General features: G+C 32.8%; 1 protein-coding gene across 4 annotated transcripts in view; it reads right to left on the minus strand.

Annotated features, from left to right (window-relative positions):
* LOC125059787 (transcription factor AP-2-epsilon) overlaps positions 1 to 17618 on the minus strand; it is a 55775-nt gene that overhangs the window by 15976 nt on the left and 22181 nt on the right. For 3 of the 4 annotated variants that reach the window (XM_047664349.1, XM_047664350.1, XM_047664351.1), the window contains 2 exons: positions 2213 to 2356; positions 1484 to 1633 (listed from right to left, as the gene is read on the minus strand). In XM_047664349.1, the coding sequence (XP_047520305.1) occupies positions 1484 to 1633; positions 2213 to 2356 (294 nt within the window). Of the gene's footprint in view, positions 1 to 1483; positions 1634 to 2212; positions 2357 to 7857; positions 7994 to 17618 lie in introns of those variants that run through there. The other variant, XM_047664352.1, reaches the window with a different exon arrangement.

Raw genomic sequence — 17618 nt, forward strand, 5'->3', positions numbered from 1 at the left:
TTTTTTAATTTTAACTATATAATCTAAAAAGTAAAAATAGGTCATATCAAGTACTATACAACTTAAAGTTTAATCTCATTGTTAAAAATGTCAAACTAAAAAAAATATTTCCTCTAAAGACAAATTTGCGCGTCATTGTGTGTCTCAGAATATGCGAACTTACGATTGTACCACCTTACACATTTTTGTACTACATTCTTGCAATAAATAAATAATTATTATTATTAACACCCGTAAGGAGTAAAATATATGTTTTGGTGATTGTTGATTGATAGTTGGTGATTTATTTATTTCGTAATCTAACAAAAATTATATATATGTATACAAAACAATTACACTAAAGTTATAGCCAGAGATGGAATACATAATATTTAACTAGAAAACGGTTCAAAAATTTACAAAAAGAAACAAACAATACTTGATCAATACATTTAACTAACTGGTACCTCATTCGCCTGTGTTGTGTGATGGTGTATGTAAATGTAAATGTGGAATACAAAACCTTTTTTTTTTTTTTTATAATACAGGGGGCAAACGGGCAGGAGGCTTTTTTCTCTCTCTCTGTTAAATGTTTTCGTTTAATTATTTTCTTAACTCTAGTTTCTAAGTAAAGGAATTTTTATTCAAGTTTAGTGGTTATTTGGTGTTTTTAACTGTTGTTGTTTAACTTGGTGCTTTTTTTTTATTTGGGGAAATGAGCTGGTAGTTTCCTAGCTCAACGAATTAGTATCGCAATACAGCGAGGAAATTCTGCCCGCGTTAAAGGTACACTGCCACAGGGACTAAACTTTTTACAATTATATCAATTTTCTTTTTAATTATTTTTAATATTACTATGTAGGTTAAGAAAATTTTAAATACTTTAATATATTATTTATAATAAACATATAAAATATTCAACTTTAATGGTTACTTTTCTAAAACTTACTGCTTCGAAAAAAATTATGACTTTATTCAGTTTAAAGTTTTTCCTAACATATATCACAAAGTAATCCATAGACTATATTTATGTATGTATAAGGTACATGAAGTTTGCATGAAGATATTTTAATAACATAATTCAGTATCGTCTTACAAGGGGTCCCAACTATCCGAAGATTTCTCGTGGCATGCGAGGGTGCATTCCATTTCTTGTTATTTTCTATTGATTTTACGTAGCTCCGAGCTCCATTATGAGAGTTATTGTCAAAATATTCGTCTATTTGGGGCAAAAATGATGCTATATGAAAAATGAAAGCCTATTTTTTTATATAAACGTCTTTACTCATGTGATATTTTAGATCAAAGTTACTAAATGAAAATACGTAAATGAAGTATGTGGTTAGTGATAAATCGGGATTTTTATTTTACGCTTTAAATTAATTATATGAATCATCGTTATCCATATCCGTACATACTTGTATATGTCGCAGCCAACTAGCTTAATAAGATTGTACCCATCAGGCAAGATAAACCAAGATTCTTAAACGAATGAAACACTTACATGGTGCGAATGTATGTCATGATGATCACGATGGTGGCGCAGATGGCCATGCGGCTCGTGGTGACCGTGGTGACGAGGCAGCAATTGCTGAGGCGCGTAGTGTTGACCATATTCTCCACCTCCACTGCTTCCATAATCCATGCCATGGCTCTGTCAGAGAAGAGAATGTAAATTCCAAGTTACTATATGCTTATTATTCAATAAAAACATACTTTCAATTGATACGAAATAGTAGAAATAATACTTGTAGTATAGGTATCATTAATTGAAGGTAAGGAAAAGGTAAGGTAGGTTATGTCAATAAAAGACAATAGGTACTAATTGAAGTAATTTTCTAACTTTTATTTATTTTTATTATGTAGGTTAAGAAAATTGTAAATACTGTATATTTGATTGTTATGTTTAGGTTTTAATAAACAATATGTCTATTTTCAAATATATTAATATCGAAAATCAATTATAAAAATTGTTAATATGTTGCTAAGAGCAAAACCCGAAGACAGCTAGACCAATCTGATGTTTTTTTTATTTATTCCTTGAACGCAGAGGAAGGTTGTTATGGAGAGAAAATTTTGATTTTTTTTTATTCCGGTATAGCGAACAGTCTCTGTATTCCATATGTTGGCATACAAAATATCATATGAAGGCGAAATGAAGTTTGTGGGGGCAGTTAGTTATTAACACAACAAGTGCATTTGGGCCGAATTTCATAAGAAGTAAGGAATATACTTGTTGCTGATGCGGCGTCGCGGGATGCGCAGGCGGTGCAAAGGGCGGTGGGAAGTAGGGCGGCTGGAAGTCCGCTAGCGAGGGCTGACCTCCGCCGCGGAATCCTCCACTGCCCAGACCCAGCCCTCCGCCACCGAGGCGCTCCTAGAAAAAAAAACATTTGAGCATACATTTAAAAAATAATAAACGGACTTGATTTTGTTCTCTTTGGAGTAGACTCTTGGGCCGTGGGGTTCAAGTGCACAGGCGATAATTAAAGATTTAAATTTGCGTCTGGTTAGTACCGGTGACTATAGCTGGTGCTTTCCTCGCTAAACGAATAAGCAATACAGTGAGGAAATGCCAGCATTCAAGGTACACTGCCACAGGGACCATACTTTTTAAATTTATTTTTATTTTCTACTTATCCGTTTTTAATTATTATTGTAAATACTGTATTAAAAGTATATATTATATATCTTTATTTGTTTGTAACTATATTTATCATTAGATGTCGACTGTAGTGTTCAACTTACTACGAAACTTACTTTAAAGAATATTGGAAATTCAAATTAGGTATTTAGGAATTTTGAAATGCTTAAGCAATGAAAATAAAAATGAATCAGTGGCGCTACAACCTTTTTAGGCTGGGCCTCACATCTATCTGTCCCATGATCATTTATCTATAGGCAAGTAGGTGATCAGCCTCCTGTGCCTGACACACGCCGACTTTTTGGGTCTAAGGCAAGCCGGTTTCCTCACGATGTTTTCCTTCACCGTTCGAGCGAATGTTAAATGCGCATAGAAAGAAAGTCCATTGGTGCACAGCCTCCGGGATGAGAGTCACACGCTGAAGTCACAAGGCCAACAATACTCAAGCAATTATACAAGTTAATTATAATTATCAAATAAGACAGGCGCTAATTATGGATAATTGTGATCCATTCTCGAGTACAATTAGTTTTTGTAATCATAAATATATATCATTAAACAAAATTAGATGAAGAAATATGAAATATTTCTGTTAATTTGAAGGCAGATTTTGCCGCGCACCACCACTATGTGGAATCAGCTACCCACTGAAGTATTTCCGAACCAATTCGACTTCAACAAAAGACGACTCAAAAATAGCGTACCAATTTTTAAAAGCCGGCAACGCACTCGCCAGACCTTTGGCTTTAAGAGTGCCCATGGGCGGCGTTATCACTCATACGTTATCATTTAAAATATATTATTATAATGTAGATCTAATTATAATGAAGATTCAATCATAAAAAGTAAGTATTATGATGTAGGTATATGAATATTAAATTAATAATACAGTAATTCATCAAAATAAGATTTTCTAATATATACATTCAATTAAATATCAAATTACCACCAAGACACGCGAACATCGTATTATTGTTAATGACATTTTTATGAGTTATAATTAAATTATCTTTAAAGTTTAACGCTTTATATACAATAAAAAACAAAATTAAAACGCTTAATTAAAGATTTAAGCACCTGGTTAGTATCGGTGACCCCAGAGCTGGTGTTTTCTTGGTCAACAAATCGTAATACAGCGAAGAAATAAAGGCACACTGCCACAGGGACCAAATTTAAATTTGTTTTATTCTTCTATTTATCAATGTTTAATTATTATTATTACTATGTAGGTTAAGTATATTGTTCCCGTTGGAGTAGAGACTCTTTTGGTTCAAGTGTAGACGTTAATTAAAAATTTAAGTTGGCGCCTGGTTAGTGCTGGTGACATCAGAGCTGGTGCTTTCCTCGCTCAACGAATAAGTATCTCAATACAGCGTAGAAATTGCCAGCATTGGTACACTGTCACAGAGACCAAACATAAATTAGTAAAATTTTTCTATTTCTCAATTTTTAATTATTATTATTACTATGTATGTTAAGTATATCGTTCCTATGGAGTAGAGAGTCTTGGGGGGGTTCAAGTGCAGACGCTAATTGAAGATTAAAGTTGCCAATCAAAGTTGGAGGAAAGACTTATATTTGAGCCGTTTATGGATTTATATTTTAATATCTGTTGAAAACATAGTTAACACACTAAACGCTATTTAAACCATTTTTTTTTGTTCTGTTAAGTAATAAAAATAAGGCCGTATTACAACTAGAAACCCCAATATTACAGACAATAAGGCCCAACTTGACTAGGGCACCATAGCAAATCAAGGTGTATAAGAAATAGAAGGAGGTACGCAGCCCCAAATACCTTTACAATTTACAAGATCGAGGAAGTAACTAAACAAATTGTGATTTGCGAAAAAAGAGCTTGGAATGGTGCAGTGAAACATTCTCGTTTAGGAGGCAAAGATACATTTTTAAGAAGATTATTGGCCTAGTATCGAGGCAAAGATACATTTTATGAAGATTTGATGGCCTAGTATCGAGGCAAGGATACATTTTTTACGAGATATTAGTAGTAACGAGACAAAGATACATTTTTAAGATGATTTGATGGCCTAGTATCGAGGCAAAGATACATTTTTAAGAAGATATTATGGCCTAGTATCGAGGCAAGGATATTTTTTTACAAGATTAGTAGTAACAGATACATTTTTGTTAGCAGAGACAGCAAAGTATCCGAGTTCTATGTTTTGTCTGTGCTCAATTTAGTCAAAATAAAATTGAGCAATGATCAATTAAGCATGATTAATCTCACATAAGAAATTGAAGTGATCCAATTTTAAATTAAAATATTTATCACCGGATGTGTGGTGAAAACTAAAACTGGTTATCTGTTATTGACATTTCATTTTTTTATGCAATTAAAAAATAATTACGACACATATTCGGCCTAGATTCAATCAGTGATGTACTTAAATTTATCGATAGTTTTATGTTTCCAACCCATCCAGGCGGAGTACGAAATTCCGTCGTTCCACAACTGAGCTTTTAAGACATTGCCGCGCACCACCACTACGTGGAACCAGCTGCCCACTGAAGTATTTCTGAACTAATTCGAATTCCTTCAAGAAAAGAGCGTAACGATTCTTAAAAGGCCGGCAACGCACTAGCGAGCTCTCTCGTGTTGAGACGATGGGTAGCGGTATCACATCAGGGGCCTGACTTTTCTTAGTTAAATTTATGGGTCAGTTTCAAAGTGATATTCTGAGTAATTTTTTTAAATGTATCAGTGAATAACTATGAGTGTAAATGCTTTCAATAATAAATCAATAAATACTAAACACACGTACGTGTCTTTATCTAAACCACTGCCTGTCACGACTTCCGGATATAACGACGAAATTAGAGTGGTCCCTTCATCGATATATAATGCAGTGTTTTTATTTTAAAAAAAAAGGGTGCGTGTACTTATGTACGCGCGTAAGAAGTTATACTTCTTTGGCATTATTAAAAATAGTTTTTGATTGCATGCAAATAATTAATTACAATTGAATAATCAAAGACTGGAAAAGGAGTCATTATAGTCAATAAATTTCAGTTTACATTTGAAAAATTAAATAAATAAATATTTATTATTATTCTCTTACATTAAGTGTAACATAAATTCTATTATTATTCGAATGTTGTTTTTAAATTATGTCCAATGCCGTAGCATCTTCCGTGGGCAACTTCATTCTGTTAATTTTGTGTCACGGTGCGCGCGCATCGTAAAATTTCACTCTCATCAATTTTTCATAACGCGCCTAAAGAAGTATAACTTCAAAAATTATCTGTGGCGCGTAACTTTAATGCTGGCATTTCCTCGCTGTATTGCGATTAGCTGAGCGAGGAAAGCACCAGCTCTGGTGACCACTCACCAGGCGCCAACTTAAATCTTTAATTAGCGCCTGTGCACTTGAACCCCACGGCCTAAGTCTCTTCTCCAAAGAGAATAATATTATCTTTGAATTTACTCACAATTATTATATTAAAAAATAATTCTACTTTAAACATATCAGTAACAAAATCAAAAGCACACCTGTTACATTAGTGAAGCGAAAAACCATTTATCGATATCGATATTACAAGTTCCGTTATGTCGATCAATCAATAGTGGAATGCGTAATAGCATCTAACAATGCAACATAAATTGATCGATATATCTCATTAACATACGAAATGGGCCGAGATTCGTTAGTGTTGTCAATAAAATAATGTCTGCTCATTAATGTACATGATTAATGTATTTACATTTTTGACAACTTACTTGTGTATTGGTTAAAAAATCTAGTTTTGATTTATTCATAATATTTCATTTGAATGCAGAATTTATCTAAAAACCTAGTCCGAACGGTGAAGAAAAACATCGTGTTATTGCCTTGGACCCATAAAGTCGACGGCGTGTGTCAGGCGCCGGAGGCTGATCACCTATTTGCCTATTAGATTGACAAATGATCATGAAACTGATTTAGAAATCTGAGGCCCAGACCTAAGAAGGATGTAACGCCACTGATTTATTTATTTTTCATTTATCGGTTATCCAAGCTGTACGTAATTAAATGAGATATTTTTAAGTCCTTTTTCATTATCTTCTTCCACTGTTTTAATTTAAATATATCTCTTAAAGATACAAATGGATCCCATAAAAAAACGTTCGGAAATAGAGTGAACGTAAAAGAGCGCGGCAATTTTTTTGAACAATTCTAAAAGGCCGGAAACGCACTTGCGAGCCCTTGGCATTGAGAGTTCATGGTATCACTTAACATCAGATGAGCCTTCTGCCCGTTCGCCCCTTGTTCTTTATAAATCCAAATGAAAACTTCCTAGATAACTTTTGGATAAGCGTGTCTGGAGTTTTAGAGATTGGTCGGGAGTCGGGTGATTACTCCATTTACTCGGTTTTTATGTCGAGAGAATCCACAAGAATTCCGTCCATCTGGAAACCCTGGCTACAACCCTAGACTTCGATCCGTTTCTTCGATCATTTTTAATTCGTAGACAAGTGTTCAGTCAGAAAAAGGTCTCCTCACGATTTCCAAGTGCTAAATGGCCACAAAAAGTCCATTAAAGCCCAACCGGGTTTCGAACATACCTCAGAGCTGACAGTCAAACTGAAGCCAACAATGCTTAGATATATAGTAATTTTTACCAACTCCAGATGAAGTACTTTTTACAAGGGTCATAAATATACATATAAATTAGATTATTACTTAGACAGTACAATAAGGGTTTATTTAAGCGGCTTTTAAACAGGCATCTTCTGGACAGGCTTGCCCTTCAATAGGCTACATCTCACGTCTGTCCAGTTTTCAGATTTTTTACGTGAGCAAGTGATTATGTACATAATCTTAAAGCGCCCAGCCGGAGTTCAAATGCACTCGGTGTTGAGAAGGTAATATATTATATAATTACACAATTGATATGGTTTAAACGTTTTATTATATAGACAATTTTCCTCTTAACTTGACTATATTAATAATTAGGTTTTGTTTTAATAAGACATGTAATCTTTGAATCTATAAAAACACTATTAAAGTACTGTTAGCGAAATAAATATTTGTTCAAAATATGCAAATGTCATTTTGATTTATTGCTTTATAGTCTAGATTTGCTTGATACGTGAGAAGTGTTTAATTATAAGGAAAACTGTTAAGCGGTGAACTTTTGAATTTCGAAAACAACCTGTTTGTAAATCAGTGTTCCAAATTTAAAATTTACTTTTAAAAATAGAACGTCTAAAGACTTTTTTAAACGATATTTACCTGCACCTCAATCACGCTGGATAAATCAACGTACGCCACCGCCAGTGTTGTGTCCGACGTATCGATAAAGTCTAAGTTGCTGGGATTTAGTCACACTTCACATTCGCACATTAACATTCACTGATTAAGATTTTCAAAGTAATGTGTATCTTACGGATAAATAATAAATATTTGATGGATCACAAAAGCTTAAGTTTAAGCATTAATACGATGAACGGTGTCTCTCAACATGCGAGGTGAAAGCTACGAATATCAAACAATAAATGTACAGCCAGCAATTTTGACCCCTTACCGAATCCGGTTTGAGTGATTATATTTTAAATTACTGAACGAAATTGCAATTTGCCAAGTTTCGTCACTGTTCCATTATCAAGATCGTTAACATGTATGTTTTACTTTGCAATAAAATACAATCAACAAGTTATAAATAAAAAGCTATTGATTATCGATAGTTAATTAAAAGTAAGCCGGGCATCACTAATGTGTATTGGTATATTATGCAAATAAAGTAATAACATCAATTTAGTGCGGCTATCAAAACTGCTACAATTTGAAAAAGGAATAATTGAAAGATAAAAACTTTGATTGAAAATTAAAAGAAACAAATCTAGATAAAACTATTCAGATGTGGAACATTAATATATGGACGCGTTCGTAATTTAAAAATGGAATGAGTTTTACTTTTTATATTCGGCCTTATAAGACAATCGAAAAAACAATATTTATAATTTGAAAATAGAACGATGTTTTTTTAATTCACTATTTTTTTCCGCGTATTCCGTAATTTCCACAGACTAGCACTATCAGATTCACTTATTCACGTTGACGTTTAACCGCGTGTACCGCGTGCCACGAGCCGTTGGAGACTGCCGCAGGGCGGACCGCCCTGGGGTACCATGTGTTACAATAAATTCGAAATTGACCTTGTTAAGTACTATGGACAGAGTCGAGTTGCTTTCGACATTCGATTGTTTTGTGACTTTCGTGGATGTAGCTTTTATTTCTAATCTGTGTACGTTAAAAGTGGACGAGAGTAATAAATGAGGTAAAAATTTTAAACTGATTTGGTAATGGGCGCTTATTACTATGACAACCCACAATAGACAATCTATTTTGTTAGTTATATATACTATAAATAATGTTTTGACCAATAGCCAAGCGGCCAAGCGAATCAAGGATATAATAATAGGTTTCCAAAAGGGACTGCACTGGTACAGGGTACTAAGACAAAACGGAATATCTCGTCTAAGTAAATCCCTGCCAAAAAGCATTATATCTAACATTAATATTTAAAAAAAGGTTAAGTTGTTTTAAATCGTATTTTAAAGAAACTATTTTTATAGTAACTGCAATGTTTATTCCGGTTATTTTTTCCTGTTTGAGTGAGTTTCGAGAACCGATACTACTTGTTAGTGCAAGCACCCCGCCCCGAGGCAATCTCTAATTACTAGGCGCTGTCGCGATTGGCGCGCACCCGACTGTAACTATATACTATGTACATAGACTAAGCATTGTCGCGGCTCGCTGAACGGGAAAATTCTTTTTAGGATTCCATCTTTCCATAATGCTAAAAACCTCGGCGATATTTGTCTTTAAAAAAAAAGAAACAGCATTTCCGTTTCTTGCCAGTGTCCGTTCTTAATTCGAAACAAGTAGTCTATTTAAATTTGGAATATTATTATTGACGTTCAAAAGTTACACCTATGTAACTCTTCTGTGCACGTTAGTAACTCCTAAACGGCTTGACCGATTTTGATGAATTTTTGGATGAGAAGATTTTTGTATTTAAAGTAGAGTTTGCTAGTCAATTATATTATACTTTGTATTTTTTATTAATCAAATTTAAATTATAAAACCTACATTGTCACTGGTAATAAAAACGAAACCTAAGCAGACGATATAAAAAATATGCGGAACCCGTTTCTGAACCATTCCCACTTGACCATAGTAAGTGATCTTGAACATTAAGGGTTATTTAACTGCATTTAAGTACAGTTAAATCATATTATAATTTCTACAAAAGGGCATTTGAACCCCATCGTGGGACAGACGCCTTCTATCATTTATAAAAAAAATTCAACTTAAATAAAAATTAAAGGTAATAAAAAAGCACCCCAAACTTTTTAATATTGGGCCAGAGATTTCTGTACTAGTTTCGTGTTCATTTGTTTTTTTCTAATAAGAAGGAGCAGCCTCACTTATGACACATTTTGAGTCTAAGGTATTCCTATTTCCTCACAATGTTTTCCTATATAACCCATTGTTAATTGCGCACATAGAAAGTCCTAGTGTTAGCCATGTAATTATAATCCCTTTTTTGTTATTACTTGACTACCTAACTACGCCATTATAGATAGACAGTAATCATCTTGATACTTAAATTTATGAATACGAAAACAATTAAACCTAATATAAACGCGCAAGCAAATCAGAATCATGTTTGTATAAAAAGGTAAAATTCGTAAAAATCAGTCATTTTAAAGTTCGAAGTTCTATTTTTGAAATATGAATAAACTAGCTCCCTATGAAGAACGCATTTCCTTATTAGAACGAATTTCTTCAATATCCGGTTAGCTACCCTTATGTCAAAAGGGGCCATATTAGATATTTTCTATGGCTATGTAATCTGTGTTCTATAACATAGATTATTGGGACGGCATTTTTATTTCTCTATTGTATATTTTATTAATAAGACATTTATTCATACATCATTTGTTACTTGCGAGATAATAAACAATTTTCTAGAGCCATTTCATTAAGACTAACATAGGTACTTCTTTTTTTAATTTGTGATTATCTGTTAGTTGTGGGGCAAAATAACATTTATTATTTTATTATACTGTATTAAATGAGTCTTTCAATGGTGACTTCTACAATTAGTCGAGTTTATGAAGACTGTAGCGACACCTACAATCCGAGACTACAATCACAGAGATGACGTCATACCCAGAAACGCGCTAACGAAGTTATTCCGACTATGCAACTTCTCAACCTTAACTAGGGTTAACAGCCCAAGCTGAACTGTCAAGGCCCTTCAAGACCAAAGGATGACGTATAGCAATTATGTCTATTACGTCAAAATAAAAAATAAAAATTATTGGCCGAATAAATGTCTGTCTCATGTTGACTTCACAATTAATAGGCGAGCTCTAAAATCTGTCAATCATGAAAAAGTAGCCAATTATAATTACAATGCAAATAAGTGAATAGGTTATTTTTGAGCGCGCCAATTGGTTGTAGCCCCAGGCAAGATGGCGGGGTGCCAGTGTTGCCAGTCGTCCGGAAATATTTGATTTTATATTATATACTTTTTCGAATGCTTCTTTTGTTTATGTTATAGGTGTGAGGAATGAAGTGTAAAATGCTGAGAATTAATTTTGTACGTAATTTTTTTTAAGTAACTTTTTAGGACTACTTTTAAACCCGCACAGGAAGAAAGGTGAACCTCCAACCTAAAGGCAGGGAACTCGACCAGTCTAACCACTGACTAGCCCAAAGGCCCCAGTGGCTAACGTCTAGAAGTTCTATAACTTAGCGATTAAAATTGGCGGAGTTTCTTGCCAGTTCTTCTTCACGCCCTTAATTTGTGAGTTGTAAATTTATATTTATATATTTTTTTTAATTTTGACATTTAAAGCATACATTATCCATATAAATAAATTGGAAGTTATAGAGTAACAGAGCAACGTGACGATATTTCTACCGGTGACATTGATATGTATTGATTTTTTTTTGATGTTTTAAAACAGTTATTTCGTATAAAACCTTTCTTTAACGATATTTTAAAAATAATTTAACGTCAGTGTGTAACATTCGCTCTTGGCTACTGATTTAATAGAAAATCTTTTTAACTCAAATAACTGGGCATTCAATTATTTTTATATGACCTCAATAGACTCTTCTATTTTAAATCGACAAGTCAATTAACAAATTTTATTGTATTCAATAGGTAGCATTGTAATTAACGCCATTCGATTTGAGATTTAACTGTAGGTTCAATTAATGGGGAATTTGTGTCAAAATTGGGCTGCGGCGAAATGTTTATAGAGTTATTTAAAATATTCATATAAAAATAGACATTATTTTGATCTACTCTATGGAACAGAATCTGTGGAAAGAAGAATTATCTATAATCTATTTCGTTGTTGATTTTTGTGTTTTTAAGAATCTATCCAATTATAGATTATTTTTATGGAATTTAACATTGAATAGACAAAGATAGAGTAGATTACTTTCGTCTTATACCGCAAAACACAGCATTGTCTAGGGAAATAGTACAGATATAACAAAATTGCCTATAATGTATTTTGTTGTTGATTTTAATGTGTGTTTTAAGAGGTAATTGAATTAAAACTTAAACTTAATCTGAAATTATGATATCGATAATACATGGTAACAAGAAACTAATTTGAAATACATAACCGTAAGTTTGGGGTTACCAGTTTTTACAATATTGTTTGTCCATTGACAACAAAATACCAATATGAAATTTATAATTCGAATTTTATTTGGCGCGAAAATTTAAAAGCAACGCTTGCAAAAATGTCGTATGGAAAGTAAAAAATGTTGTTAATTATGAAATTTCAAAAAAGGAATTCGCAAAGCTGTTCGACCAAGGCCCGTTATTTCCTCGAAACACGTGATTGATTCTGCCTTTGTGGTCAGCTGATTGCGCTACATAATGACGTAAGTTCAATATGCTTTATTTTCAATTCCGTACTGTTTTCTTTGGCGGATACGACTTTTCAGAATACAATAGCTGTTTGTGCTTCGAACGACGTAACTCAATTGCTTATTCTATTTGTGCTTTATCCCACTCGATATACGGTCAAGTGAAACTACGTTTGGTTGTTACACCCTTCTGTTTCTTAAAATGTTTTGCATTTCTGATTCAAGAACAAGTGAGCTGATGAGTTGAGGAAAGAAATCTCAGATATGATTTATTATTCATTGATGTAATTTTATTGGTAAATATTGCATCAAGACTTCATTTTATTCAAATCTGTTCAAAAATATAGCGATTATATATAGTTTTAATTGTTGAATATTATTGAAGTGAAACTTCTTTAGGCGCATGAGGGTAAAAATTTTACGGATGAAACGCAATAATAATAATATTAGCGTCACGAAGATGTGCAGCGTTTTTGTGGAAGATAAGGAAGAGAGCGATTGAGCCCGATTGAGAGAGAGTGAGAAGGGCGAATTACCTTATAGAAATTCTATTTTTAAAATTAAAATTTCCTAGGCCTAGACCTAAAGAGGTTGTAGCGCCACTGATTTATTTTTAATTGCTATGTAACGAATAAATGCAATGTAACTCTTAAAGAGAGTGCGTCTGACTATACTCTTGGGGCGTAACTCCGATTTAAGAAATCGCCTTATAAAACTAAAAAAGCCTGAGTGGGCAAGTACAGCCTTGGCTCGTACACAAAGCTTGTTGCATGTCATAATGGACAAGCTTTAGGTGTAATCTTATGACATAATAATTGTTATTTATGAATGAAATAAATTGTAACCTAGTTCAAACTCGTTGCGTAAAAATATAATCTAGTTGACTTTGTAATACTTTCATGACAAGCTTGCGACACCCATGGAAGCCGCCCATTTATGTTACGATTAAAAAACCATCAGCTTGTGTACCCATACTTGGTACACTTTTGGGATTCCTGCAGCTGAGTTCCATCATCGGACGTCGTTCCACAACTGAGCGTTTTTTAAAGCGGTGTTTGCCGCGCACCACCGCTATGTGGCACCAGGTGCCCACTGAGGTATTTCCGAACCAATTCGACTTAGGTCACTTCAAGATAAGAGCGAACCAATTCCTGAATATGGGAGACGCTATCACTTAACATCATGTGAGCTTCCTGCTCGTTTGCTTTATGTAAAAAAAGAAAAGTACTATTTCCCTTTCCTCATTGTGCTACGAGAGATATCTATAATAAAACCATCTGACACGACAATGTCCATAGACTATCCAGAAACAATTTAATAATAGGTTTCTTCAAGGTTGATTCCTCTGGCATTGAGTGTGTCCATGGGCTTCAATTAACATCACGTGAGCCTGTTGGCCGTTTGCCCTCTGTTCTATAAAAACATACTCCTAAGTCACTATCGGGCTTCAAGAGTACGTTGATTGGATATTGACAAGATTTTAAAATCATTCATTATTTTTTAGTGACTATGGAACGCCAGCAAAATGGCGTCGCACCAGTAATTACCACGCCATTAAATACCTAAACAAACGTCAATCAATGTTTTTAATGTGTCATTCCAGTATTCCCAATGGTACATTAATAATAATAATATCTACACAATACATAGAAGCCCAAACGGAATAGCCAAATAAAAACAAAAAAAGTCAAATAAATTATGTAAAAAATGGCAATACTTTAAAAAAAATCTACTGTTTTTATGGTAATTTTTTCGTGGTAGGAAAAAAAACCAAATCGTAAACGCAATAGACAAGCAAAAAGGTTTTACTTGATTGAAGCTACAGATTATAAATAACTGTATTAAATTTTTATATAACAAAACCTTCATTAAAACTATAATATTTATTATCTGTGAATGTATTTTGACGGATGGCTATCTGTACTCTTTGTAAGCACTCTTGATGAGATACTGCTATCTATCAAAGTTGGTAAGTAAAAAATACAATAGGACACAGAAACAGTATTATTGTAGTGATAGTTTATTAAACCACGCCCTAACTACAGGAACTCTCTCGATACTAAAGAACTGCAAGAAAAATAATTTAAATGTCAAATTTATTTACGAAAGTATAACGTGTAGTATTCATATTGATTTTTATCTATAAAAAATAATATATTTACTTTAAATTTCTCTGCTTCGAAAACAAAGCTAAAACGTATAATATTGTTATAATAATCTACATATATAAGCTGTTCGTTTTTGTGCTAAATCCAGAGAATGGCTGGACCGATTTCGCTAATTTTGATCTTGAAATATTTGTGGAAGTTCAGGGAAGGTTTAAACGGTGATAATTATGTAAAATATTTTTTAGTTTGTTTTTTAACAACAGGACGTCTGTCGGGTTCGCTATACAATAATTACTTAAATCACAGTAAAAGTGAACGAACAAATCGTTTGCAACATAACGACTTCGTGTTACTGTCATGTGCTGTAAAAAGAAAGTTTACAATAAAGGTCAAAATACACAAACATATATCACAATATAGGTATAGTAATAACATTCAAATCAATTAATACATTTCTCATTTATTGTCACAGTATGAAATGAATTCGAGAACAAATAGTTGAAATATAAACTGTTATGAAACCTACTACACAGTAGAGGCGGGAGTGCGTGGGCCGAGGCCCACTAGTTTTTGACTTTTAGTAATAGCTTACTTATCATTTCTATACTCTGTCATTTTTTGTATAATTAATTTATCCACAGATATGAATAGAGTCGATTTTTGACAAATTGGTTAGGTTCAAGTGTTACTCGAACAAAAGAATTTTAAAATTGAACAATTTAAATACTGTCAATTTTTAATTGTAGACGTAAATTAAGACGTAACCAATAATCATTTTAAAATCGGACTATGTATATATATTGACAATTACTAGTATAATATTGTATGCAATTGCCTTAACTATTAAAGAAATTATACGCTAGTTTAATTATTTACAAGTAAAACTGAATAAAAACTAATCTATATATATAAAAAGAAAATGGTGTTCGTTTGCGGCTCTTTCACGCTTAAACCACTGATTTTATCGACATGAAACTACCACCATTCGATGCGAAATTTCCTAGATGGTTTATGGCTATTTATTTATTAAATTCCAACGTTCCTTCATTTTGTTATTGCTGTTTTACTTTTATGAAATTTTATCCATACGGACTTCACCGCGGAAACATTCGGGGAGGCTTCCTAGAACGTCTAAACGTCAACATCTGTTAAAAACTCGATTTTCGAAATATTTCAATTTTCTTAGCGGGAAGTTAAAAAGAAGAATAATAAAAATATGAAAAAAAAAATAAAATAATGAAACATAAAATTTATTTTAATTCGTCCAGCAAAGCGGGCGCGAAACGGCTAGTCTATATACAGGGTGGCCAAAAAGTCGTGGATCAAACGCAAATAGGAGATAGATGAGTTCATCAGCGGCAAAAAATTGTTCTACGGGAGGTCTCTAAGGTCAACTCCTGCAGAGTTATGATTTATTTTGGTATTTATATGAAAATTGACTTTTTTTACTAATTCTTCTTAAAATTCGAAAATATCTACATCCTGTATCTTTCTCATAATATCCACTAGATTGGTACTGATGAGTTCTTGCGTTAGACATACTATTTATAGTTGTTTATTGAGTGTATTCAAGATAATATTAAGTGATACGATATAACATTTTTTCAAATCATAAATTTTTCTTTACTTTGGACCCCACTGTGAAAAAAAATTACTCCACCGAAAAGTGACCCTATACTACAAGTTTTGGCGCATTTAATAGGGATTCTGAAAAGGTATTACATGTGGCCATGAGTCGCTCTAATATCTTTCTAGGACGAAAAAACAACACTACAACACTTTTCGGTAGAGTAATTTTTTTTCACAGTGGGGTCCGAAATAAATAAAAAGTTATGATTTGAAAAAATGTTACATCGTATAACTTAATATTATCTTTAATACACTTAATAAACAACTATAAATAGTATGTCTAATGCAAGAACTCATAAGTACCAATCTAGTGGATATTATGAAAAAGATACAGGATGTAGATTTTTTCGAATTTCAATAAGAATTAGTAAAAAAAGTCAATTTTCATATAAAAACCAAAATAAATCATAACTCTGCAAGGGTTGACCTTAGAGATCTCCCGTAGAACAATTTTTTGCCGCTGATGACCTCATCTATCCCCTATTTGCGTTTGATCCACGACTTTTTGGCCACCCTGTATATTAAAAAGAAAATGGTGTTCGTTTGAGGCTCTTTCACGCTTAAACCACTGATCGTATCGACATAAAACTACCACCATTCGATGCGAAATTTTTCCTAGATGGTTTATGGCTATTTATTTTTTTAATTCCAACGTTATTATTTTTTATTGCTGTTTTACTTTTATGAAAATTTATGCATACGGACTTCCTAGAACGTGAAAACGTCAACATCTGTCAAAAATTATCGATTTACGAAATATTTCAATTTTCTTAGCGGGAAGTTAAAAAGAAGAATAATAAAAATATGAAAAAAAATAAAATAATGAAACATAAAATTTATTTTAATTCGTCCAGCAAAGCGGGCGCGAAACAGCTAGTAACACTATATATTTAAATAAGAATGACTCATCAATTCAACCACTTATTTGCACATAATTTTTTATGACATACTAAACTTTCCCGCGAAAATAATCAAGATGGCGGCCAAAGGGTAAACTGGCGCGCAGGTGTAAGGAATTCGGTCAAGACAGAACACAGATACAATCTTTTTGTTTTGTTCATACAAATTAGTTATGCTTTCATACTTTTGTATTTGACATTTTTATCAATTAATCAGATATTTTTAATCAAGATTATTTACTCTTTATCGTTTTTCTTAAAACTCAGATAAGATTTATTAAAAATACTAAATAATAAATTTAGTTTTGAGGATCACTGGCCATAAATAATCAACCATAAGAATACCTATACAAGATATTCCATTTTTGGGGATAAAACGTTAAAAACAATTCGAAGCAAAGTTGAATAAAAAATATAAAAAAATATTTTTTAGGTATATAATATGTACACAAAC

The sequence above is a fragment of the Pieris napi genome, chromosome 20 (genome assembly GCF_905475465.1).
Source record: "Pieris napi chromosome 20, ilPieNapi1.2, whole genome shotgun sequence".
Classification (NCBI taxonomy): Eukaryota; Metazoa; Arthropoda; class Insecta; order Lepidoptera; family Pieridae; genus Pieris; species Pieris napi.